Source organism: Rhipicephalus microplus, chromosome 7 (assembly GCF_043290135.1).
Source record: "Rhipicephalus microplus isolate Deutch F79 chromosome 7, USDA_Rmic, whole genome shotgun sequence".
Classification (NCBI taxonomy): Eukaryota; Metazoa; Arthropoda; class Arachnida; order Ixodida; family Ixodidae; genus Rhipicephalus; species Rhipicephalus microplus.
In genome coordinates this window covers 2,753,207-2,780,189 of record NC_134706.1, presented here as the reverse complement: position 1 = coordinate 2,780,189, position 26,983 = coordinate 2,753,207, and the positions used below count along the sequence as shown (strand labels likewise).

General features: G+C 46.6%; 2 protein-coding genes across 2 annotated transcripts in view; both read left to right on the top strand.

Moving 5' to 3' along the window:
* The window catches only part of LOC119179438 (lysosomal alpha-mannosidase), a 45,378-nt gene extending 29,027 nt beyond the window's left edge, over positions 1–16,351 (top strand). Inside the window, exons 14-21 of the mRNA XM_075868381.1 lie at positions 347–416; positions 2,408–2,527; positions 6,974–7,090; positions 8,852–8,978; positions 10,210–10,289; positions 12,437–12,625; positions 15,390–15,508; positions 16,175–16,351. Of these exons, the coding sequence (XP_075724496.1) occupies positions 347–416; positions 2,408–2,527; positions 6,974–7,090; positions 8,852–8,978; positions 10,210–10,289; positions 12,437–12,625; positions 15,390–15,508; positions 16,175–16,286 (934 nt within the window). The 3' untranslated portion in view covers positions 16,287–16,351. The remainder of the gene's footprint in view (positions 1–346; positions 417–2,407; positions 2,528–6,973; positions 7,091–8,851; positions 8,979–10,209; positions 10,290–12,436; positions 12,626–15,389; positions 15,509–16,174) is intronic.
* Positions 16,352–16,356: 5 nt separating this feature from the next.
* On the top strand, positions 16,357–24,206 carry LOC142767213 (lysosomal alpha-mannosidase-like). Its single transcript, XM_075868471.1, has 4 exons — positions 16,357–17,288; positions 18,112–18,342; positions 21,007–21,159; positions 23,595–24,206. The coding sequence occupies exons 1-4, from the start codon at positions 17,223–17,225 to the stop codon at positions 23,835–23,837; spliced, it is 693 nt and encodes a 230-aa protein (XP_075724586.1). The 5' UTR covers positions 16,357–17,222; the 3' UTR covers positions 23,838–24,206.
* Positions 24,207–26,983: the final 2,777 nt, after the last annotated feature.

The window sequence follows — 26,983 nt, the reverse complement described above, 5'->3', positions numbered from 1 at the left end:
GTCTTCAATAATGTTCGGTATTCGAAAGAGGCTCGTACTAGTGGGCTACGCAGCCTACAATTGCGCACATAACCATTCCGGAATAAGAAAGCTGTAGGTCCAATGAGACGCGGCTGAACAAGGCCTGACCGCGGTTCATAAAAATGGCCGACTCGCTCCGAGCAGTGACGTAGGTGCAAGCTATGCATTTCCTCTACTTTTTTTTTCCTACGTGTTTCTCTTCGCTTTCTTCGTATATGTCGTCTTTTAGGCGTGTCAATAATTAGTTAACTCTGGTTTCACTGACAAGCCGTATCATAGCTCCGCCCATAGAGACACACTGACACGAGCTCTGCGTGTTCGGCAGGGGTACGAGTAGCAGCGAGGTGGTCGCCGACTTCACTCACCGCATCAGCACAGCGCTGGACGGTTGTGAGGTGAGTGGCCTAGTGTTTGTGAGAGAATAAAATCCTTTATTTGAGAAGAGAGTTCAGGACTGGCGTCCTTATTCTCGGAGACAGCTTTCTGTGTGAATGAAGGGAAAGCTACGGAATCAAAGAGGGCATGTGCCACCGCTGAAGAATAGAGCCCCCAAATGCGTCTGTGTTTTCCGCGCGAAAATCATCAAAAACAACATTACTTTATTTTCTACAGGATGATGCTTATAAAAAGACGCTGAACGAGCCAGTAAGATGTAATTATTTTTTTTGCTTTATGAAATGTAATTCCGCGTTTTGCACGTCTGAAAACGTCACGCCGCTTTTATGTGCATCTCATAGTCAAAGTGGCGTCTTCCCCTTCAGGTGGCCACGCGTCGCCCTCCAGCTATTCCGACGACTCGCCGAAGGAGCTCGTCTCGAATTTCACTCAAAAATAATTGTATAAGCAAACATGGTAAGTTCTATGCTGTGGTATTATTCAAACACGGCCGTCCTTCGAAAAGCGAGCCTAGCCGGACTACGCGGAGGAGGAGCACAGTAGTTCCGCCCCCGTAGCTTTCCCTCCATTGCCACAGACTGTTGTCTCCGAGTATAGTACAGGACGCCTCGAGCTCGGGCCACGTCCTGGGGTTTCATGATGAGTCTCAGCTGGTCGTCGACGTTGTAACTGACCAAGGCTTTCCCGAAACTCGTTGTTGCGGTAAGGTTTGGCTGGCCTAAACGCGATATTGTCAAGGAGCTCGTTTCACAGAAGTTACGGCGTCGACGTCGTTGCCTTCGAGCGAAAAATTGAGACAAATGAAAATTTTAAAAAAATCGGGAAATCCCGCGTACCATGAGAATCGATGTCATGCGAAGGAGGCAGTGACTGTGGTGTAATTTACTTGCTGAGTGAAACGCTACAAAGTGACGCTAAACATATGTTTAAATTATATATACGCACAGATATTGAGCAGTCGCCACCCGCTCAAAAACACTGAGGCGTATTTAATGATCACCAGCAACAAGATAATCAACCAATCGAGCAGAGGCGTCGGTTGACGCGTTGCCTTGGCGTAGTTGGTACACCGATCCACAGAAGGAACAAAGACGGCGTCCTGGGCCACTGTTCTTGCAGCAGTCAATGCTGGATAGTTTCGGATGTAAATGATAAACGTACAGGCGTTATTTATCTTTGAGAGTGGTCCACCGAGGACCGAAGCCAGGCTAGCAAGTGAGAAGGCGACGCGAGCAGGGCCCGATCAAGCTAGCGGGTTCAGCGCTTGAAGACAGAGCGTCGTCCAGTTTTTAAAGGGACACTGTTTAAAAAAAAAGCACGACACTGTTTTTGTTTTCAATAGGGGATTAAGGATAAGCGAGCGAGGAATAGCGTAACGAGTGGGCAGTCCAATGCTCCACCCCATTACAAAAGCTTGTTTTTGTTTCCCTATCAACTGTGGCGCATACCCATTTGAGTCATAATTCCTCATCATCGTCAGCCACTGCATGGGCAACTGGCACAAAATTTCTTGCAAGTGTTTAGTGGATACCACGCTTTTAAGAAGAATCACGAAAAATAGCAAAGCAAGTGCTGGCCTACTACCCAAATAAGTTTATTAATAATGACCTAGAGAATATCAAGCAAGTGTGCTTGCAGTAGTTACCCAATGAGTGTTTCGAAAAGGTTCTGAAAGGCCACTCTTCTAGCTTTCGCTGTGACTGTGCTGCGCCTTCGGCGCAGGTCTGGCGTTTTTTTTTAATTGTTTGTTATTAGCTATCATTTATATTTATTGTTTCAGTCACATGTATATGGTATGTGAAAAATGACCTTCAATTGATATCCTGCGCTTGTCCCCGTCTGCTTGTCATCCGTGCTCTTTAACGCGCAGTATACACCAATCGTGAGCTGCTCAAAAGCCACAGCCATCGTATGCATCCATAGATACAACCTCTGGGGTAAATCTCGCCAGAGTTGTATTCTCACTCGCCTCGGCTCGTGCGTTGCGCAGGAAATCGTCGCCAAGGCCATCGACAACCTGGCCACTATCTCGACGAACCGAGTGCTCCTCCCAAAGTTCTGCCGGAAACTCAACCAGAGCGAATGCCCACCGTCGGAGAGCCTCGAGAGGGTAAGCTTCCTCCAACCCCGCAGTGCCTTACTATTGTAATCATCATCATAGTAATCGTTACTAAGTGTATCGTCATTAATAATGTGGGTTTCTTATCTTTTATCTTCGTATCTTCCTTCCCCCTTTCAAGCACGTGCCCTCATTAGTTTTCACCATCTGCGTCATTATTACGATCATCAACATATAACCTTATTTTCCCCCTTCTTCCTATTTCGTTACTACCATCTCCATCACCATCATCAGCATATTGTTCATCGCCTCCTCCTTCTCCTCACTTTCTGCTTTATTTTCGTTGATTATCTTGAAATACCTTACAGGCGTACTGCGCGCTGTGTATGGCAGAAGTCACAAAGACAGCATCGTACATAAAAGGGAAGTGATCAAAACCAACACAAATGAATACTCATTGCACTTAAAATTTGAACACACAATATCTCACTGTACGCAGTTTTACTGAGCTACCTTAAAATTTGTAATGCCGCACTGACAAATAGTCTTCGCGCTTCAGTGCAAAGTAAAAAAAAAAAGGAACAATAACCTGCTGCGTCGAAACTAATGAAAATATAGTTTTCAAATCAGCTGGAGTCGATCACAGTTTTGTCTTTAACGCCCCTTCAAACTCCGACCAAGAGCCTCGACTAGAGCCTTCGTGTTGTTTGTCGAGTACTTATAAGAGCTTGCTTCGTCGCGGATCTGCTCTTCCGATAAGTACTTCGACGTAAAATCTACCAAAAGCAAAAGGTTGCTGTTCATCGTGCGCCTGAACTCAACCAATGCCCCGCTTTGACATGCTTTTTTATTTACATTTGGCGGAACATGGGAAGGTAGACTACATTAGAGCCGGCTATACCAACATCATAACAGTAATGTACAATAGAAAGACACAGAAAAGCAAAATTGGGAATAAAAAAGAAAAAAAACTAATCAAATGCAATGTGTACAATACTATACACAATATAGGACATATAATGCATGAATAAGTACAGTATGTATGGTCATAGTTCAGTTAATATATAGGAATCATACTGCGGATAGAGTCTGTACAGATAGCGGCAAGGTATGATGTGAACTAAAGACAGTTCATTTGATTTGTGTTCATTTAAAAAAAAAACGACGAGGGTGCTCACTGCGCGTATTTAATTATCCGAATACGGCCATGGTCCAAGTATTTTTGTAATCGTGAATGGTCGTCTGTCAAGTCGGTTCAGGCGATCCCTCAGTTCAGCGCATTGTTGATCGTATTGCGGACATTCTAAAAGAATATGCACCTCTAAAGCATCAACATGATCGCAGTGGTCGCAGTGCATAAACGTTCTTCTTTTATGCGGCATAAAAAGTGAGGCGTGTATGAAACACCCAATCGTAGACGGTGCAATAGCGTGTCGAATGGTCTATCAATCTTTTGATTGGGTGAAAATCTGAGAGACGGATCTGTTTTATATAAGAGTGACGACTTTGTATTTTTGTCAAACCAAGCATCTTTGCATAATTTGTGGCACAGTTTAGAAAGAACCTTCTTGCTCTCTGAGAAATAAACGGGCACTGGTGTCGAGTGAACATTTTTGTGTGGTGCAGTGGCTAATTTGTCAGCAAGTTCGTTTCCTATCACTCCTACGTGGCCTGAAATTCATTGACACATATCTTGTGGCCGTCTAGATAACCGATGGTAATTGTTTTTAATATTGGATATATGATGCTGTCATCTATATGAAAATGAAAATCCTTAATCATTTGCAGCGCTCCTTTGGAGTCAAAATATATTACCCAGTTTTATCTTTGCTGTCTTTCAACAATGAATTTTGAAGCTTGTAATATTGCAACAAGCTGCACTACTGTAAACAATGTCTTTCGAGAAACTCGGAATTTTTTTCCTACTTTATATTCGGGTGTATGAAAAGCTCCAGTCAAACTTTCGTCCATTGTAGAGCCATCCGTGAAAACAAATGTGAAATGGTTTTGGTAATTGCACATTTGTTGAAGCGTTAGAAATGTGGCCTCAAGGTAGTGTGCCGAGGAATTTTTTTCTATCCGTTTGATGTCCAAAGTAACTGGAGGTGACGTAAGTTGCCAAGGAGGAAATTTGATATTGTATGCTTTGTGCACTGAGCCTGTGAAGAGTGCATCACTGCTAGCGTAGTCTTTATGCGGCGAAGCCAACCACATTCACCGGAGAACATGTTTGTTGTATGATGATGATTATTATAATGGTGGTTGTGGTGGTGGTGGTGATGATAAAAAAATCAATATCCCGAAACAGTTTTCCCGAGCTCGTGAGCTCGGGGTCACTCTAGGTGGGAGGGTCCTTCATTCCAGGAATCATCTGGCCGCAATCACCTCCCAGGCGCTGGCGACGAATCCTCCCTGGTCAGCTAGGTGCCGTGCGGTGATCTCGGCCTTCCACGTCTCGGCTAGGAGGTTGATACGAGCACTATTTGCGGGTTTGGAATTGTAACGCTACGGTCGCTGAAGTATTAGGTGTGCCAGTGTGTTTGGCACGTTGCATATCGCAGAGCGTCGGGTAGATTCTATGCAGTAGGATGCCATGCGGTGCGTATACTTGTTTGTTAGTTTGCTGTCTTCGTATTGCTGTGCTTTAATCAGTTCGGGGTGAGGCGGCGCTACACCCCGCGAGCTAGGCGACAGTGTTGCAGTATGGCTTGATATGCCGGCGGTACGTTTTGCTGCAGCGCTGGCTAACCGCGGGTCGAGTGAGGCGGTGAAGGAGGCCCGGTTGACGTGACCGTGGACCGCGGCGTGAGCGCTTCGCTTCGCTCGAGCCCCTCGCGTTCCTGAACCCACGCCACGTTGGAGTAAGAAATCAGAGTGCTTCTCTTGTTTCGAATTTCAAGAGCTACGGCGGGGATTCGACCTCGTGTGTAATTGCAGCCAGCGGATTGGGGTGACCACGTTATTACCGGTCGTAACAGCAAGGGCGATCGCTGCTTCCTACGCCGCCTCGAAGCGCTGTACCCGGATGGCGGCAGATGCCAGTTCTTTTCTTTCTGCGTTGACCACACTTATAGCGAAGGCGTTTTTGCCCGGTTATTCAGCAGCGTCGATGTAGGAAGCATCTGGATCGTGCTGGTGTCTTCTGCGGATGGTGTCAACTCGAGTGATTTGTCTTTTCCGATGATACTCGGAATGGATATTACGTGACACTTGGGCGATGCTCAACGATTCGTGGAGGTATGGCGGTATCCGCACTGTGGTCCACCTCTCGGATGCAGCACTCGCCGTCGCCATAGCCAAGCCGCTCAGGGACCAATGTGACCGATGACGTGAGCTTGAATTTAGGACTACGTTGTGCTTCTACCAACTCTTGACAAGTGTTGTGTTTCCCCAATCTGAGCAACGGGTTGGTCGACGTCATAGAAGCTTTGCCGTCTTTTCAGTGAGCCTGTATGCGGTCATGTTCACTGTAACAACAATTTTTACCCCCCTACTCCCTTCCCCATTCTTTCACCATCACCGAGGCCTGTCTCAAAAGTGTCGTGATACTCGCTGGTGGCACATGCCACCAATCGCTGTACCCCACCTCCCTCCTTTTCAGTGTGTCGTGACGCAGTGCTGTTATCAGCTGCCCTTTGTGCTCACTGTGGGAGGAGCGCGTGTCGTTCGCTCGGAGGAAGAAGAGCGGATACCGAGGGAGCCGCTCTTATTCCTCCGAGCGAACGACAATTTCGTGCCCAGCGGTAGCACTTGACTTGACTTGAAAAACGACTTGACTTGAAGCCACTGCCGGGGAACGTTGAGCCACTATCGCTTCAGTTTGAGTTTAGAGGTTGCATATGCATCATTTATAAAATACTTATATACAGATGAAGCTACCAGGGTATAAATTCCGAAACGGGACCCTCGGTTAAACGCTACCAGGATTGTGAATAAAAAGAATTATTAGTAGCAGTTAATGAACAAGCAAGAAAAGCTGAAATAGGAAATTATTAACACAGAACGCTAAATACAATACAGATAATAATAATAATAATAATAATAATAATAATAATAATAATAATAATAATAATAATAATAATAATAATAATAATAATAATATACAGGCCATAAAATTGCAAACAGCGAAAACAGTTCAAATACAAGATGAAATAATAGAAATGCAAATAAATGAAAAGCGAAATGCCATATTAGGAGAACACAATGTCAAATACAAAACAGCAAGAATAAAACTCAATAAAAGTAAAAAAAAACCCAAAAGTAAACACTAAAAAGTAAAATTAAATTAAAAAAATCAATACGACTTTTAGAAGAAACATAAAAAAGCACAAATTAGAATTATAGACAAATGAAAGAAATTACATGTAGTAACTAAGGTGGGCAATCAGCATGCACCCATCTTCACAGTGGAAGAGATCCGAAATCTTCCACTGAAGGGTCGCGTTTTCGTGCGAAAACATTTTGACGTCCTCCGGTCGTTGCACTCTGCACTCGCAGTTCTACGTGACGGTGTACAACCCGCAGAGCGTCATGGTGAAGACCCACGTCCGGTTTCCCGTCGCCACGAGCGGTTACAGGGTGGTCAACGACCAGAAAGCCTTCGTTCCGTCGGAGGTATTTATCAATCCTTGTAGCTTTCCATCTTGGCAATGTGCCTGTTTTGCCCAGTTGGTAATCCATGAATTTTTTTCATTAGCGCAAACTTCCGAGACAGACGACGCGACACGTACAAGCGCTAGCTTCCATCTAAACTTTAACGTTTTGGAACATATTTATACCCACGCGCCTCTGCCACTCTAGTTCAAGAGTGTGCAGTCCATTGCCTTGTCGGTCCGCCGCAATGCTGTATCGGTTATGGCAATAGACTGCTTGTCCGAAGGTCGCCGGTTTGATTCCGGCAGCGGTGATTACATTTTTATGGCGGCGAAATGTGCCTGTGTAGTGTGCGCCACGTAACAGAACACCAGATGGAAGAGCTACGGCCACTATGGCGTCCCTTGTGGTTTTGAGACACCAGATATTATCGGTGCCCTGTCTAAGAGAGTTTTGTCTCATGCAGCATGTGATATGTGAATCATTTTGTATGAGTTTCCTTCTTTGAGTGTAGCTGATAGTTTGTAAGCTAATTAGCCATAAATTCGCGATTTCGGGATTTGAATCACTGGTGCGCGCGTTACTTCCAGGACAAACTCCGCTACTCGTGTCATGCGGCCCCCGCATGACGTCAACTTGCCCTCCTTCACTTGTCACTTCCTATCGTGAACCCGACATGAGAGCTCTGACATGAAAGGGAATTTCGCTTGTAACTTACCGTTGAACACAATCTTGTGGCATGCGTGGCTAAAGTTAACAATTTATAATCCAGTTTTGTACGTTATTTTCAATTTGCGCAATTTTCGCTCTTTGCCTGCAAAGCCTCCACCTCACCACCGATTTGCCTTCCGACGTGTCGGCGTCGTGCAGCTTGGCTCTCCGCCTCAGAAGGTTGCCCACGATCTAAAAACAATCGAGAAGTTTCCCTCACATAGCGGCGTGGCTTTCACCGAACACTGGTGACTGCTTTTATGGGCGAAACCTGGTCAGATAAAAAAAATGCTTAATTTAATGAAATAGCGTTGAAGAGCTCATTTGGCAGAAATTTCGGCGTAGGCGTCGTTGTTTGTGACCCACAAATAATCATCTCGCCCGTGACAGAAAATTGTGCAAGCGTGTAGATAAAATAAATGAAAGCCTTCGGCTCGGGTGAGAATATAATCCACGTGGTCTGCGTAGCAAGCAGGCGTTCCACCACAAGCTACGCTATTGCTTCAAACTGCATAAAAAACAAGAAAGAAACAGTGTGAGTCGTGAAAAGACTTTTGTTAATGCATGGAATATGTATTGGTAGAATCGTAGAATCGCGCCAAACTTCAAAACACCACGTAAGTTCGCAACAAGTAGGTGTTTCACCATTACATCCTTTTTTATGCGCTCGTACATATTTAATCGTCATTAACTGCAAAAGCATCTACGAAGTGAGCAGCTGCGTAGGTTCGTCTGTTGCCTTATGAAAGTGTATTGGGATTTTCACTGATTCGCAAAATGAAGAGTTCTGTAATAGTGGGTACGTAACAAGTGCTCATTCTAGAAGTTTGAAACGGACAATATTGCAGGCACAGTCATTCATTTCCTCATGGCACAGTAGAGGTACGCACCGAGAATTAAAGCTGTAGGCTAACGCACGACAATGCGGAGCGCACGAGGCCCGATAACGCGTTCTGCTCTCGAAGGCAAAGCTCAAGCGTTCTCCAAGTTTTTGTCCAATGAGTATAGTTAATACATATGAGCTTATGTACATTTATGTTCACACGTGTTCCCAATCGTGACTGTTCGCAGATCATTCCCATCCAGCACGCACTGTTCCACATTCCCGAGAGGAACAGCACTTCCTTCCACGACCTTGTGTTCCTCGCCACCGTGCCGCCGCTAGGCGTCTCCACCTTCCTCGTGCAGCGGTTCCGCGGTGAGCTCCGTGATTCGCTGAACCAACCATCCGAGGTTAAAGTGTTTTAACGTGGAACAATTTCACGTTGTTTTATGATGGGCATCGTGTTGGAGACATATTGGTAACACATGGCTCCCTGGAGCGCTTCTTTTGTTCATAGAGTACCCATTAATCGCAGGGGCGGCGCCAGTGGGGGGCACGGGTGGGCTGGAGCCCCCCGAGATTCTCGCCTGCCCCCCCTTGCCCCCCCCCCACAAGAATAAGCACAGTCAAAACACAATGCATAAGTTGTGTGCCTCCCTGACCCTCGAAGGAACACAATTGTTGTCGGTGGCCCCCTCCTCCTCCCAGCCCCCCCCCCCCCCAAAAAAAGAGAAGAATTTCCAGCATATCCACGGAGTGCATGATGATGAGTGGGGTGAAGCTTCTGTCTGTCTGTCTGTCTGTCTGTCTGTCTGTCTGTCTGTCTGTCTGTCTGTCTGTCTGTCTGTCCGTCCGTCCGTCCGTCCGTCCGTCCGTCCGTCCGTCCGTCCGTCCGTCCGTCCGTCCGTCCGTCCGTCCGTCCGTCCGTCTGTCTGTCTGTCTGTCTGTCTGTCTGTCTGTCTGTCTGTCTGTCTGTCTGTCTGTCTGTCTGTCTAGTGAACAATCCAAGTACCGCCATTTCACATCTTTTCATCTTATATTCATCATATACAAGTACCGCCATCCAGCGGACATTCTAAGAACTAAACGAGAGGTGGCTACTACCACATACTATACAAACACGAGACGCGCAACCCATGGCGTAAGGAGCTACGCCCCTAAAAATTCTGGCACCACCCCTGATGACTCGGAGTATATTGTAGAGTGTTCTTTTTTCATATTTGGAGCTCTGCATTGACTGGGACTGAAACCCCTGTCTGCGTGTTAGTCACAAGGGAGGGCTTAATTATTTCGAAATGAGAGGTCGCTCTGGGGCTGCTATATAACTCAGGATGTTCAAGAGATCGATTGCGTAGTGGCACCCTATATGTGCACTATCACACGCTCACTGTGCGCACAACAGCGAGAAGCTGTTTCGGACCAGAAGAACCGCCACATTGACGCTCTGGGATTGTCAAAAACAAAAACGAAAATGAAATAAAAGAAAGGGTACAGTGGCGCGCTGCTGGCATAGATCCACAAAATTATGAAAGTAACACAGCTTTCGAAGTTTCATATCCTAAAGCATAAACTCTAAAGTATTTTACTGTGTCTTTCTTCCCTATAGGGGCAACGTTCCTGAGGCAGCAAATCAAGGCTACTGAACGTGTACTCTCCGCCGGCACCGACTACATCCTCAAAAACAAGGTGTAACACACACTTTATTCTTTTTGGAAAATGTAAAAAAAAGAGCCCGCTATTTTCTCCTGGCGCTTCCCTTCTATTCGGCAAAATTCGCAACACCATTGGTTGGTTCACGTGACGTCACGATGGAATAAGCTCTTGATTTGTCCATGTGTGAAGGACGTCAGTCGTGAATAGTCTCCAACGCTGCTTTGTCACGCAGTCTCAAGCCCTTTCTGCCTTGTCTCGTTGTCTCGCGTATGTGATCGACCGACTTCACTTCGTTTTGATTGTTTTCGACTGCCAAGATAACAGCGTACAGCCGAAAAGCACATAATGCCGATAGTATCGTCGCTGTTTCCCGCGCGTTTTATGAAAAAAAAAGTGGCGAGAAGGAGATGAAGGCGAGAAAGGACGCATGCTCTCACGCTCAGATTGCTTTAGGGGTCCTTTAACGTGTCTAAAAACAACCGAGAGCAATTAAGAATCTTCGTTTGAAAGAACTAAAGCTTTTTAAAGACGTTTTGTACGTACCAGGGCCATTAGTTAAAGTATATAATTGTCCCAACAAGAATTAGAGGCTTCCTACTGAGTGTTTCGTTTCATGTATTGCCTCCCCCGCAACACTTTTCGCTGTTTTTGTGTTTCTGTACACAAGTTTAAGCATCTCACGCAGTTTTGAGCGATGCTCCTTATGCTAGAGAAGCGTTATAGTTGCTATATAAAATGATGACCTGCTATTTGAATGCTCTATTAAGGACGAGTACGTTTCTGTTCATGACTCAGCATGTACGCTGAGGTCGGGCACCTGGGGTGGTTTCTGGGCTCATGTCAAGCTGCAAGTCGCAGGTTTTAGCCTTGAATACCAATTCAAATGTAGTTTTTTAATGAATTTTAGAAATTAAGAGGTTGCAATACTTTCAGGAAGAAAAGCGAGAAACTTGTTGGTAAATACTACACCGACAAAACGTATATGCCACCAGAGTCCTTCAATGGCACTGACCAGAAAGACGCTCCGCTTGCAACGGAGTTTGAAGAACTCCTTATACACGACAGCCACGCCCGCGTTAGAACTGGTGCACCTCTAATTAAAACGAGCGAACAAAAAAGCAAAACATGAGAAAAGATAAAAATACAAGTTTGATATAGAAATAAAAAATGCTATATGAACACCTGTCAATTCTTTATTAAGACAGTGATTTAAAACCTATTGCAAACAGAGATATAACGGTGTGAACACAGATATAACGTGGAGGAGGAATAAACAGGATTCACAAAGAAAGATGCAAAAAAAAGTAGCAACGAGACCCAGTTTGAATAGCTTATACCCTCGAGATAAGCCCTTGTCGCGCCTATGACCCTTCAACACTACTTCGACCTGGTGTACATTATACAGGTGCACAATAAACTGGGTAAATAATGTCGGATGTATCGGCTCGGTTTCGGCACCACCGTATAGGCACCCGGCAATGCAGTTTGCGAGATCTGATGGTAGCGCCAGAACACACAGCCTAGCGGGTAGGCGCCGCAAAACCGAGTCTTCCAATGCGTAGCCTAGCGAGTAGAACCAGCAAAACCGAACTTGCACGTGCGTATCATTGTCTTTTTTAGTTGTGAGCAAGCGGTCACAGCTTAATATGTAAGCACCCAGGAAGCGTTCTTTGCAAATGTGCCAAAAAAGGGCACTGACACTTCAGCGTGTCACTGTGTTCAGCGAGCGTTCCATTTTCTTAGTACCCTGGCGGTCGGTACCAACAATGCTGAGGCGGCCCATTGATTGATTTATATGTGGGGTTTAACGTCCCAAAACCACTATATGATTATGAGAGACGCCGTAGTGGAGGGCTCCGGAAATTTTGACCACGTGGGGTTCTTTAACGTGCACCCAAATCTGAGCACACGGGCCTACAACATTTCCGCCTCGCTGAGGCGGCCCAAAGAGCTTCGTTGCACCCTCTGGTTCACTGTCGGGTGCCTATTGGGCCGTTACTAAAAGAACTGTATACGTATACGTTCCGCGTCCGAGTCAAAATGGCTGTATTGGTGCTGTGGACGTTTCCTGACCGTATCGATTCACGTCGCGAAATAAAAGTAAGAAAACATTCGTTTAAAAGACACAAGGTGGTTGCACCTTACGTAGTATACCTAACAAAAAGAACTCTCGAACGCAGTGGTACAGCGTGGCGGTGGACTCGAGCAGCTGCCTGTTGAAGAGGGTTTCGCTCTTGGGCCAGAACCAGCACGTGTCCCTGGAACAGTCGTTCGCCGGTTACGGCTCCGAGTACGGCCACGTCCTCTTCGCGCCCAAGGAAGCCAAGGCCGAGGAGTTTCGCGCGAACGCCACCTGCCGCCTCGTAACGGTAACGCGTCATCCGCGCGCGCTGAGTCGGACTGAAAATTGGAAGAGTTGGTACGAATTCGTAATTATGAAACGGCGCCACGAATAGCGCCGAAATCACTGAATAACACACACAAAACAAGCGGCGAATTCTCAAGTGAAGTGTCATTCACATGCGCAAAACATCAATATGTGTTTTGCTCACCGGCCCAGTCAAGCTGCTTTCCAACAGGTTTTAGCTGCAGTGGTATCCCGCAGAGTCCTTGTATTTTTTGTAAGTAAATGTGTATTGTATTGTACCCGCACGTGGCTGCACAAAGAACAAAAAAAAACATTGGTTAAACTAAGCGGCGCAAATCTTAAAACAGTGAAACTGGGCGATTCTGAATACGGTTGCTTAGGACGGTCTTGTTTCTAGCTTTACCTCGGCGATGCTAGCTTGTTGCGACGTTGGTTCTCAGCACAGACACGTTCCGGTTAAACCAGCCACGACACGGCCACGTCGCTTCGGGGCTGCTGCCTTTCCCTGCATTGCATTCCCTCGTTGTACGCACTCGGGGTCTTCGGCTCACCACCTTCGCATCGCAGCCATTTGTTGCAGGCGGTGGTCAAAACATTTAATAATAACCATTAAATGATTACAGATGGGTTAGGCGCTGTAGGGTCAACTGCTGCATTTTGCCTTTTTGCTAGAAATTGTGTACAGTGCAATTTACCCTATTTCAGTAGCACGTAGTCATTTATTATTGTTTCTGATAGGCTTATCAAATTTCTGTGGCACATTTGTCGGGCTACCTTCTTCATTTTTAGTGGTGAGTGGCGGGACTTTGCCGATTTCTGAAGCGAATACCCATTTATGGGAGGTTTCTTTTTGTTGTTGTTACGGGGTGGACAAAGAACAATTTGCTAAATGGCTTCACTGTTAGAAGGCTCAACACACCTTGCTGTCTTGCCCATATAGAGTGTATGTCACATACGACACGCAAAAGATGAAGAAGAATGAATACTGAAAAAAGTAGAGAAAACACAAAGTGTGAGCGCTGAGCATCAACTGACTTTATTTTAAAACAATACAAAACGTTTTCAGAGATAAAGTTTGTTAATGCAGTGCGTTGTGTTTTTATCTTATGCTTATGCGCTAGAAATGTCGTCCACACCAACTTGTCAAACATGAAGGTTTTCAGAATGTGTACCCCCCCCCCCCATATCACCCCCCCCCATATCAATCAATCAATCATTGCTAGGAGTATGTGGCTGTGAACCTAAGTTCAACGAAACCAGCATTGTTGGAAGGCGTTGTGATCCCACAACAGGGGAGATATTTGAGACGCCGCTTGGCTTACACAAAATAATTCAAGGCCATGCATCAGCTTCTTTTCTATTGCTTTGCAGCAAAAAGAATTATTGCATGTGATGGGTAGGGGGCTATTCTACATTTTTATCTGCAGACCAGATTAAGGAGGCCGCCCTGCCGTCCTCTCACGCCTTGCGTTGGCGTAACGCAGGTCGCATCTGTGGTGAACGTAATAATAATAACTGGGCTTTAACGTCCCAAAATCACCATTTGACTATGAGTGACGCCGTAGTGGAAGGCTCCAGAAATTTCGGTCATTTGGGGCTCTTTAACTTGCACCCAAACCTGAGCACACGGGCTTACAGCGTTTTCTCCTCCATAGGAGTGATGAACATCAGCCGAGCAGTCAGCATGTTGGGAACGCTAGCGAGTGCTTGTCGGTGAACGCCAGTGCCGCCGAAGGGCTAATCCATCTGTCCGAGTCAAAGACACGACAGTGGAACGTCAGCGTCCGGAGTTGACACGAAAGAGAAAGACGAAACACCAGCCCTGGGTGTTACACACAGTTTTCGTAACAGTAAACAGTAAAGGAACTGTAGAATAAAGAGCGTAGAACAGAAAATGTATAACCGGAAAACAAATAACATAATCATGAGTAGAGAAAAACACATAGTCTATCACATGATCGTATGGAAAGGACCGAGAAAAGCAGATCAACGCAAAAAAAAAGAACAGAAAAGAGCAGATAAGTACAAGATAATCAAAATTATGGACCATCTGTCCGAAGCCCTGATGGGATGCGAAGGAGCAGCGGTGCGCACAGCGTTGACTCGGTTGAAAGGGGCGTCGACGCGCGTGGTGGAAAACCGGTTTAAAGCGAAACTAGGTGAAGCCATTACTCGAGTAAACGTTTGTTTGAAACACAGAGACACTAGAAGCGGGTTAGGTTTCATCGCAGATAAATGAACCGAAAGAGTGTTTCCACTCGACGTGCGGTTGATCGTTGCGGGTAGTGGAGAGGGTGAAGCGAGAGAGAAGCATGTTCCAAGCGAGCGGAGGGACCGGCAGGTGCGGGCGCTGCGGCGAGCGTGCTGTGGGTGAGAGAGAGAGAGTGACGCCAGCGTACACGTGCAAGGGGAGCGTGACGTCAACGCACAGCCTACTTGGCACCGCTCCAACGCTTGCGGCGAGGGGAACGCGTTGCGACGCGTTCGTATGGACGCACGTACTCCAGTCAAAGGGCTGCTTCTCATCTAAAAGAGAAACAGGCGGATCATTGCTCGTCAGTTCATGCAGCTTAGACTTAGGGTAGAACTGGCTTTGGCTTTTGCAGCTTTTTGTACAGACACATGTGGACATATATTTATAGATGTCTCCCCAATGTCTAGCTTTCTTGCAAATGTGTGCGAATTCGGCGGTCAATTTAACAGTCAGGCATTCGGTTAACCAGACAATGAACAAATAAAGCATTCCCATCCGCTGATCTGCGCAGAGTACCATAGTGCAGGAGGTGCACCAGTGGTTCACCCCATGGCTAAGCCAGGTCATCAGGCTCTACGTCGACCAGGACTACATCGAGTTCGACTGGATCGCCGGACCCATTCCCACCACGTGAGGTCCACGATACATGACCTTATACGAAGTGTCCAGTAACATTGTTTGTTCGAAATGCGTTGTAATAAGCTACGCCATATACATACCTGCGCATAAAATCATTCTTACAAACACTTATTCTTGTTTGAGATTCCATAAAACAGCCCATAAATAATGAACTAACAGAGAAGAGACATACAAGTACTAACTTTCTGATGTTTTAGATATTTTCAAAAAACGTGGTTATATAGCAATGTGAGTAAAAAGTCACATGATCAACTATTGAAGAGACTTAATTACTGCACCCCAACCCCTTGTACCCCCCCCCTCTCTTCCTTCTGTGCTCATGCCTTAGGGGATCCCAACCGATGTATTTACTCCCCTTTCTCTCACTATCTTACAATACATATAGAAGCAGCCGTAATGGTCATATATATCAATTATGAAATTATGATAGAAATGAGGCATTTAGGGTGCCATCGATAGATACATCCACTCAACTGTGAAGGCATCTCGGCATGCCATTCAGGCGTGCCCCGAAAGAAACGACGCGATGAGCACGCTGAATTCTCTGTAAGCATCACATAAGACAGGCAGGCCGTTCTCGAATGGTCCGAGACGACTAATCTAAAGGATAAATGGTGTTGCATGTTTGTAAAGGGCTCAAACTTCAACCTTACGCAGACCCCCATCCAAGCTCGGTTATGACGTGGTGACCCGCTTCAAGTCCAACCTGACAAACTATGGCATCTTCTACACTGACTCTAACGGCAAGCAGACAATGCCACGAGCGTGAGTGAATATGTACCTCCTGCGCTACCTAAACGAGTTATGTGTGCTTTTTTTTTATGGCCACCTTACGCTCCCACAGATACATTTCACGGTTATAAGACCGGAATCAGAATTACGAATATACGATATTGGCGCTGTGAAATTTGTGTATTCGTAAAACGAACTGAAAATAAAGAATGGACCGAAGGGGCCGCGCTTCATTAGACGCATTCGCATGGGTCAAGTACAAAACACACGTGAACGACATTGTAGTCGAAAACGCAAAGAAATGGACTTGGGCAGCACATGTAGTACGAAGCATAGGCGTGAGCTGGGCTCCCCTTCGGGGTGGTGTCACAGCAACCCCATTCTGGTTAAGTCAAAATACGGGAAACACCTTGCACCCCCCTGCCCTCTTATGTGACTAAAGGGGCACCCCACTGATCTCCACTAAGCACCCCTGCCCTCCGCTCCCACCCGTGCGTACGCCTATGATGAGAAACCAAGGTAGCTGCAAGACATTCAAAATAACAAAATGAATTCCAAGAAAAGGCCAGTGTGTGAGCAGGTGGCCGAGAGTTTGTTGGTAAAAGTTAAGTGAACAAGTTGGCGGAGATAATGCGGCTGCAGCAAGCACAGACTCGATTGACTGGCGGAACATGGGAGAGGCATTTGTCCTTCAGTGGGCGTATAATCAAGCTGGCGCTGATGAGGGTGATGAGGTAACAAGATTAGTCAGTAGGAATATGCCCTCCTCATACCAAGCCTAGCGGGCAAGCCTCGTATTTTGTTTTGCAAACTAATTTACTTCGAAACACGAACCGTCATCTGGCGCAGCGCCAACGCAACGAGACCATGGGATGCGAGCGACAAGAACAAGCGCGAGCGCCAGCTGGTGCAGTCCAACTACTACCCCGTGGTGTCCTGGATATATGTGCGAGACAGGAAGAGACAGCTCCAGATGAGCGTGCTGCCAGACAGGCCGCAAGGGGGCACCGCCTACCAGCCTGGCACCATTGAGCTCATGGTATGCACGTGTAAGATGACTGCTAGTTAGGCGTGCTGGCATACGTTCATAATGGAAAATTAGTTACGAAGACGAGAAGAGCACAGGACAGGGCGCCTTGTCCAGTGTTCTAGTCACATTTTGATGGAGGCGAAATGCTAGGACTAAGGTCCGTGTACTTAGATTTAGGTGCATGCATGCTGAAGAGCCCCAGGTGGTCGACACTATTGGACACTCCACTACGGCGTCTCTCATAATCATATCGTGGTTTCGGGACGTAAAGACCGAAAGAATCTCTGTTACTGACTTGTCACGTATATGACACTCGTCAAAGAGACGCGATAACACTGTTTTGGGTCCCACGGCTCTTCCACGAGAGCATGATGACTCCAAAGAGATTTCATGTGTCTCTATAGAGTCATATATGTGGGAATCCGCGACTCGCAAATACGAGTCATGACTTTTTTGTGTGTAGTGTGGTTGAAAAAAGTGGAGTCTTACAAGTTTCGTAAGCTGGCTAGTAGCTCTGCGAGAACTATTGAGTAAAAAAACCCAAGAACAAAATGGAAAGTAGGCGGATAAAGGAGAGAATGGCGTGTCACTTCTTTTTTTTTTCGTACTTCGTCCTTCTGGTGGGTTGATTTCTCATGTGCCAAATGACCCATTCTTCAACCGTACATCTTGTATGCACAGCGTGGAAAAAACGATGACATAATATGAAATAACGGACATTAGCGCTTGTGTCCATTTGTTACTTCATCTTTTGCTCAGATTAATTACCGCGCCATGGTAGTTTACGATGCACCGACAAGCGACAAACGCTACCACATTTTCGGCACGACAGATCCACCGACGGTTCATGGGCCACGACGGCAAGGGAGTCATGCAGTCTCTAAACGACTTGGGTGTCGACAGGAAAGGTCTGGTGGTCCGTGGCCGCCATCTGCTCCACCTGGGTCGCATGGACGTAGCCGCTGTGCGCGTCCGACAGCTGGCCAACGCACTCGTCATGGCGCCCGTACTCGCCTTCTCCGAGGGAATCTCGCCACAGACGAGAACGATCGAGACGCGCAACGTAAGGCGCACGCTTGTTTTACATCTGCGTTGTATATGGCAGCATGCACTGACCAGAGGGCGCTGTGATGAATTCAAATGGAAGCGCTTTACTGTTTGAAGCCAGATCGGGTTACCTTAGGACGCGTAGTTATGAAGTGAGATTCAGTAAAGAATACGAACAATGTACGTGCTGTGGGGAAAGTAAGGAAACAACGGAGCATGTTCTGATTGAATGCGGGGATGTCCACCAAGATGTGCATTTAGGCACGAGACTACATGAAGCCCTTGGGTTTATGAGACAACAACGGTCAGCTTAACACGCCCGGGACAAAACTAAGTAAGAGATAGTTAGATTATTGTTGGCAGAAAACTACATAGAAAGGGCAAAACATGTGAAAAAATTGCCGTAAATTTTGCCGTAAAGCGCCGAAAACTGGGCTGTGCATAGCAAGGGCGGATTGTTAGCATTGTTCGTGCAACTGAATTGACGAGGATGGGACAGGAAGAACACACAAAAATGGCTTGTGTTTTTTTTCCTCTTCTGTCCTCGTCAATTCAGTACCACGCTCAACTTTATGAACATGGGCTGTGCATTTACGTCTTTTTTTTTCTATGGTAAGATAGATTTAATTGAAGTAGACAACTAAGCCATTAAGTCGACATAAAAAAAGGAAAATTTTTTCCTTTTTTTTCATTGTCGAACCCGGTGGCACGCTTATGACCCCCCCCCCCCCCCCTTAGAAAGTCGACGCCGATAGAAGAAGAACAAAACTTTATTTTGAGGGAAGGGATTGAAAAAGGGAGGAGCACGTTGGGTGGGCCCCCAAGTGCAGGGCCTCACTGGTTTCCGCCGCTCGCCTAACTTGATTCAGAAGCGCTCATTGCACTTCTGTGTCCGAGCAGGTGAGTTTATGCCTCCCACTGCGCCAGACTTGGTGTTGCCATAAAAGAGTTCAAATCAAATCACCTTGCTTTCGATCACACTTCGAAGAAATGTGATATAAAACCGCCACACCACAGACAAGCATCACGGTACAACGTAAAATATATTTTGATGAGCAGTGATAAATTTTAAAAGAATGTGGAGATCGTCTTTCCTTTCAAGCGATTTATAGCTTTCATTCATCCATCCGAAAGGTAACAGTCGATTCATTTGAAACAATCGTTTAAGCGATTTCCCCGGTGAATCAAAGTATGAAGCAAGATAGCGCGACCGAGGATCATCACCAGTGGCAACGCTAGTCAGGAAATATTGTGAGACAAACTGGAAGAATTGGCCATAAGTGACGACTATAATACAGCCTTTTAGGGACATGTACCGAGAAAAATAAGGTTTGAGTAGAATGGGAAGGAATAAATATAGAACGCATGGAGCTGGGACAGGGATGTTCTTTGTTCCCGCTGTCATTTATTTTGTAAGTGGTGAGCTTGGAAAAAAGCACTAGAAACATTGGCTTTAATCTGTAACACAAGCAGGCTGGCGTGGCGCTAGAACAGCAGCGTCCAAGTTCATTTCCTGCTGACGTTATTGCCTTATTTGCAGACAGTCAGAATGTCGTGTATCGGCTGGCGCATATAGTATATGCGAAAGAGAAGGTGAAGCTCTGGTGTAACAGAACGTGGATTTACGGTATTCAATATGATGAGGTGGTGGTGTAATTACAGGGCTAAAAAAACACCAAGGGTAAGCGAATACAAGTGCCGCAGAGTATGGGTAAGTGAGGGTGATAGATACGTGAGGAAAAGCGTCTGTTGTAAAGCAAAAGAAAAATGCAATAACGAAGCACACAGCGCTAGAGGGAAACTATGAAACCAGCTGCTTTCAGGTCCGTCGAAAACGGGAATGGTTCTGGTCTTACATTTGGGAACTCATTTTTGTCAGTGAGGTTAGAGATTCGATCAGGAATGAGTGTTAATCAAATTACTATGGGACGCCTCGCTATGGGCGCTCACGGAAAGACGACAAATGAGGCTGTAAGGGGCGATAAAGGATCGACAAGTCTTGACGTGAGGGAAGCAAGATGAAGAACGAAGAGAGACGACGGAATATAAAATACAGGCAGAGACAAAACGCGCGTGGTACTTTATGCAAATGTCTTAAAGTCTGACCACACGTGCGTGCTGACGTGCTGCAGCGCGTACGTGTACATGACTCGAGGGAGAAAGCCAGCTTCTTCCTTTTCTTTTCAGTCGATGTATTGATTCCTTCTCTCCTCCGAAAGTTTTCTGCACCTTGAGTGGTTTCGCGCCACCCGAACGATCGGAACACCTTTGCGAAAGCGACGATGTCAGGTGTTGACTTCAGCACATGACGTCATAGTGAGGACGCAATGACGTCAACAATTCTGGAGATCTGCGACGTCGTGATGACATATGGTGGGCGGCATCACCTGATGACTTTTTTTTTTTCATCACTCGTGTTGACACCGCCGCTCGTATTGGCATTTGATGATGCACCTACGGCTTTTGCCTCAATCAATATCACTAAAATCAAACGTGACCTGCAAAAGTTCGTATTTAGTTTGCTGTAACCGATAATTCACTATATCAGTGTTCGTTATAACCAGATTAGTATGGTATCTGTCCTAAATGTATCAATCATAAACGACATATATTGACGCATTTACACGTGCTCGACGTAATACGACGCAATCGGCGTCGACGTAATAACTGCTCGTCGCAGTTCCGCGGCCTGGGTGCTGCCCTGCCGCACGGCGTGCAACTGCTCACCCTGCAGCAGCACGAACCCAAGAGAGTGCTGTTCCGGCTAGAGTACATGCAACCAGCCATCGTGCCCCGCGAGACGCCCATGGCCGACGTGGCCGTACCCTTGCACGTGAGTACAGACCATTTTCTCCGAGTTGAACTCCCATCCCCACCTTCCCCCTTCGCAAACGACAAAGTTGCATGTCATTCAACAACCTGCAGTCATATATCAGCATTGAGAAACACATGAAACGCACAGACACATCTGATAGACAACCGTTGCATTGATAAGAACGGACTTTATATATTTATTTATATACAGTCGAAACCCTATAAATAAAACAGTTCGGCAGATCTCACGTACTTTGGTAACCAGCGTTATGCAAAGCATGCGGACGGAGTGGCGCTAAAGATACCTACAAATGCATGCAAACAGCCGTATATGTTTTATACAACCCATTGTTTGCAGTTGCGTGAAGATGCCAACAGCAACATGGATATTAGCAACGGCCGAAAAGATAAGCTGATATGAAGCGCTAGCGAGAATGGTAGCTCTGCATGTTATATAAGTCAACGGATGGCACCCAACTACAACTGACGATAACCCGACGTGACGGCGGTATCGTAGGAGTACAGTTGGCCGCAAGCATTTGCTTCAGTTTAATATGCACCAACTTTACGCCCACAAAGACTGTCAGCAATGCTCAGCGCAGATCGCTCTTCAGTGCTCAGGAAGCTTCACAATCGTAGTAGATCATTTTGCCAAGATTTTTGCGCGAGAAGCGAACAATGAAGTTTGTTCCAGAGATTTCGCTACCACCAGACTGGAAAGTTCGACGCGTGATGCAATAAAAAAAGGCGCACCCCAGCGATGATCAGTTGATCGATGGCCAAATGCCCGTTCGCCGATAGGTGCAGTGCCAGTGTGTATTGCCGTAATCTGACTTTTCGTTTACCGGTCGGTCAAATTAACAGTTTCATATTCGACATACAGCCTGCTGCCTGCGTAACGTCACGACCATGTGACAACATGTAATGTTCATAAAACTGAATAAGTAGCACTGCAACCACAATCGGCGTTTCACTAACATTAGGGCCTATTTGAAAAGTAGTTCCGAGACCTGGTGTGGATGTGTGGTATTGATTGCCACGCATAATGCTGGTGTTCGATTCCTGCTGGGACTCTGACATTTATTTTTTGCAATCGTCGGGTAAACGCTGCCGATGTCCGCTTTTTTTTAACGCTCATGCGTTAAAATTACCTATGTCTGCTCTCACAGGCATCCATACCCAGCCGTGGGTATGTGCCACTGTCTGGCGGAAAGTGTTTCACGACACACATCATATCATGACCAGCGAGTTACATTCGTCAAACCATCTTACCCTCCCCTGCTAATTTTGCTTTGCCCCAAATTAAGGGGGTAATCACGAGAACGCCTTAGACGTAGGCGGCTAGATAGATAGATAGATAGATAGATAGATAGATAGATAGATAGATAGATAGATAGATAGATAGATAGATAGATAGATAGATAGATAGATAGATAGATAGATAGATAGATAGATAGATAGATAGATAGATAGATAGATAGATAGATCCTCAAAGTGCATGTAGTTCCCAAAGAATTGCTTCGCATTTAATAAGTGAACTGTGCGACCATTCACCGAAGATTTTTTCCCGAGTAAAGGGACGATCAAATTTACAGTGATCTATTTTTTTTTGGCGTGGTAGGATGCGCGCGATTCCGTTCTGTGCGTGCCAAAGTGCTGTCAAGAAAAATTGTTGCGACATACACGGGGGCGACAACCAAAAGCTACCACACTGCAGCGTTGTTTTTGTCAGGGAACCATATGAGCCCGCGCGTCTGAAATGTCCGCGAAGGTGGCCCCATTGTAGCTTATAAACATGGGCGATCCCACGTTGAACTATGCAAGCCATGTACACCGCCATCTGAAGTTATTACAGGCCACCCTTATGCGGTAACGTGGAGAACGAATGCAGTTATTGTGCGAGCGAGTCGACCGGAAAGGATGATCAGTGCGTTGTGGCTAGATGTCGCACAATCAATGAATTAACTGAATCGACCACCTCTTGCACCATCCTGTACGTATACAGTACTACCGACTGTCGAGTCCACGGTTCCCGCACATGGTTGCGGTGTGCAGCTTCATCAAAGAAAAGCTATCGTCATAGCTAGGGCACCTAGATGTTCTATTGTGATAGCGTACGCTCGAAGAAAGACTGCCTTGGTCGATACCACAACTTTTTAACTCGCTTATTTCAGAAAAACCTTCGTTAAATCGAGTGTGGTGTTCAAATCATTCAAATTAAATAACAAACACATCTTACCCAAAAATAAGTGTTATATCCTGAAATTTGTTATAAAAATATACTTCTATCAATTGCAAAACTATTTTTCGTTTACTACGTTTGAGCAATATATTTATAAGGTATGAGCATTTCGTCTATTCGTGTTCATGGCAACACGAAGCCCTATGAGCAATGAAAATTCCTTCGTTTGAATCGTAAGATTTTTTTCTTAATGCTCTGCGTTCAATGCGAAGGCCCTGATGTCCACGTACGAGACGACCAACGTGCGCGAGGTGACCCTGACGGCGAGCCAGTGGCTGGACGAGCAGCCAGAGCAGTTCGAGTGGAACGTGACGGTGGCCAGCGGACGGCGACGCGGGCACGCGCCCCGGCGAAGCGGGGACGCCTTCGACCACGACAAAGGCGCCATCATCAAGGCCCACATGGCCGTCGGAGAGATTCGCACCTTCATCGCCGACCTGGTGCTGCCCAAGTAGAACGCTCCCCAGAGCCCCCCAACAAATGAAAAAGAACAAATACAAAATAGTAATTGAAGAAAACTAACCCTGGTTGTTGTCTATGAATTGTGCGACAGAATCGCTGAAATGACGCAGCCAAAAACTTGTTTGCGCTTCGCCTTTGAGAGTGGAAGCGTAATAGGGTTCCGTGCGCATTGCTTTCAACCTTGGATCGTCTGAGCGCGTAACACTCGCCATCTCAAGCTGTCCTAAAATGCCGGTGTAGGTAGATCCTAAACTAATGGCTGTCTACTGGATGCCCACTACGTGATAGTTCATTTTGCTAATTGGCGAAGTACCTGCCATTCGTACGTGTCTGTGTTCCGACTCTAGACAACATCGTAGACAGTCTACGCTGACAGCTTTCAAGACAGCATTAAAGTGGTAGGTGTTCTCTGACAGAAATGGAACGAGTCTGGATGGCGTCTACCTTCGAGACGCCACCTCGCGTCGAGAAGAGAAGGCTAAGATAAACAAACGTAACTGCCATTTTTAGCTTATTTCGTGTTCAAACCTAGGAAAAATTGAGCGTTACTCACTTCGAGCGCCACAAAAATCGTCTGCTTGTGCGCTAACGACCATTCCGGTGAGATCCGAGCTATCTGAGGATTTCACAGAGCCGCCATCTTGTTTGGAGAGCAAAGTAGCAGGCTGGATCGTTTTTGTCGACAATGCCGTCTTCCCGAAGCGGTCTATTTCGCTGGCTACGGGAGACTTGGAATGGGACTTGAGATGACTATTTAGCCGTCTACGGTGAGTATTGGAACACGCCTCGAAAGGTGTCACGTGTACTTTCGCTGCTGCGCACTTTGTGATGGGCGGGCAGCCTCATCGTTGTGCAATGCACAAGTTTTGACGCCTGCTGTGATTATAGGATGTGATTATAGAATGGCAATGGATGCCATGTAGCGGGAGGAAACTCCTCCCGCTACATGGCATCCACGTAGTGTTTTTTTTTCCAAATCAACTTTAAGCAATGGCGTGGCTTTGAGAATTTCTGCGAAACGTGTTAACGCTATCGCGTTAAAATCATCGAACACTTACCGTATACGACAGGGGTTCTCGAACTAACCTACAGTCGTATAGGTTGTATTCACGTGACGTCAACTTGGCGGGCGCGGGAGCGGAAAGTGCGCCAGCCGTGCTGGAAAACCGCGTGGCCACCATCTTGAAGGCCAGCATACCGGCGGCCGCAGTAGCCGCAGTCGAGTGCGGCGGTTCCAACATGTGCACACAAGTTACTGCGAGCACGTTGCTCTTCCTTTATTTTATTCGGAGTTGGAAGGTACGAGATTTACCATTTGTGAAGCTGCTGCAGCCATGGGCGATGCGTGCACAGCGCGCTTGAGCGTGTACGCTGAGAATTAGGACGCCGATGCTAAACAGCAACACGCGGACAAAGTGTTTTTCTGCAGTGTGCGTTGACCCACTCATTCTGACGAGCGAGGAGGTCGCATTTGACACGACACTTGTCTCGAAGGTGGAACTCTTAGACATAAAGGACTGCTTGGTGCATGTACGACAAGTTTTGTGACGGACGAGCGACTCAAAGCCAAGAAATTGTTGGATGCTTGACTAGTGTGTTTGTCCACTAACCCTAAAGATCCACTAAAATGTCACGTTGACGGCGTCGCTGTGGACTCAAAGGTAAAATAATCTGAATTTATATTCTATCTGTAAGCGCTAAAGTAAGTCGAGTTTACCCATGAATTTGATACTAGTACTATAGAGACACTACAGCGAATTCTTTAGGTCCATCGGCTCGCCTCAAGCCCCCTGGGCCCACACGGCCGACGGATTACCTGGAAAGGGCTGATTTGCTGTCTGGGATGCCTAGAAAGACCGGCCCCTGTTGTTGGAGTCGTCGAAATGCACCTGAAAATGAACCGCGTAGCCTCCAAGATACACACCGCGCGCTCGCCATCTCGAAGGCTATAAAGAGTCTCACGATGCCTCACAGATAGCAGCATATTATCTAGCGTTTGCTGTTTTGCTTGATCAACGCCTCTGGAAAGGCATAACATGTTTTCCGCTAGATGGACAGAGTTGTCCCATTTTACAGCTGTTTGAAAGTTCCTGTGTGTTTTTAGCGGCGATGACTGCCCTGTCCCGGGCTTTTTTGACGTAGTTTGAGGCTTCCCAAATGCGCCTACAAATCACCGAATGGGTTAGTTTTCGTCGTGACACCTGTCCAACGAAATGCGTTAAAGGGGCCCTGAAACACTTTTTCAAGTAACCATGAAATGAATTCACTAGAAGAGCTTATTGCCTCACGAATTCGACGCCGCAAAAATTTTAAGAATCCGTCTAGTGCGAGTGCAGTTACAAGGTGTGTAGCATGCTGCAATTGCATTATCTTTTCTCTCGTCCCGACGTAAGCGCTGGAAGCTAAGCAGTGCAGGGGTGGCAGGGGAAAGAAACTACCGCGCCTAGTGGCCTTGAGCACTTTTTTTTTCTTCGAATGCGTGGCTTTTTCAGTGGGATTGCGCGCGCACGCGTGGGCAAGTAGCGGCCTCCCACGGCGATCTCGGTAACTTGATTTTTCGGTCACAGACGCACATACGATTTTTCGCTCACAACGGGGCCGACACCGACGACGGGATTTCTGCGACATGAGCTCTCGAACGCTATCACGTGAAAAGTGCCCCGCCAGGGTGCACACTGTCCCTGCGCCACACTCTCTCCTTCCCCCTCTCTATCTCTATACCTTTAATCCTATCCTTTTAATCCCTCGTTACCCCCATAATTCGTGACCTACTGTTGAGGTGCCGCTCTGTGATGCAGACAGTTACGGGGCTCACTTTTATCTTCTTTTCTCTTTTAAGAGTCACATAAGAAAGCCCTGGTTACCAAAGACGATTGGTGCGCACCGGTGCGCTTTCCCGAAGATGTCATTAGGAAACTCTATGACATAAGGCAGAGAGAGAATAAAACATATGTTTGCTACCAAAGAAGGAATGTCGGTGAGTGGGTCCTTAGTGTGAGATCCCATTGGCACGGGCCGCTGTCCTCGCGCATCTCATGAAGACCTCCTGGGTCTTCTGATCCGAGCTGGACAGAGCTGCCTCCCACCCTACAGTGTTGTGCTGTGCTCTGGGTTGTAGAGGTGGATTGTGTGAATATTC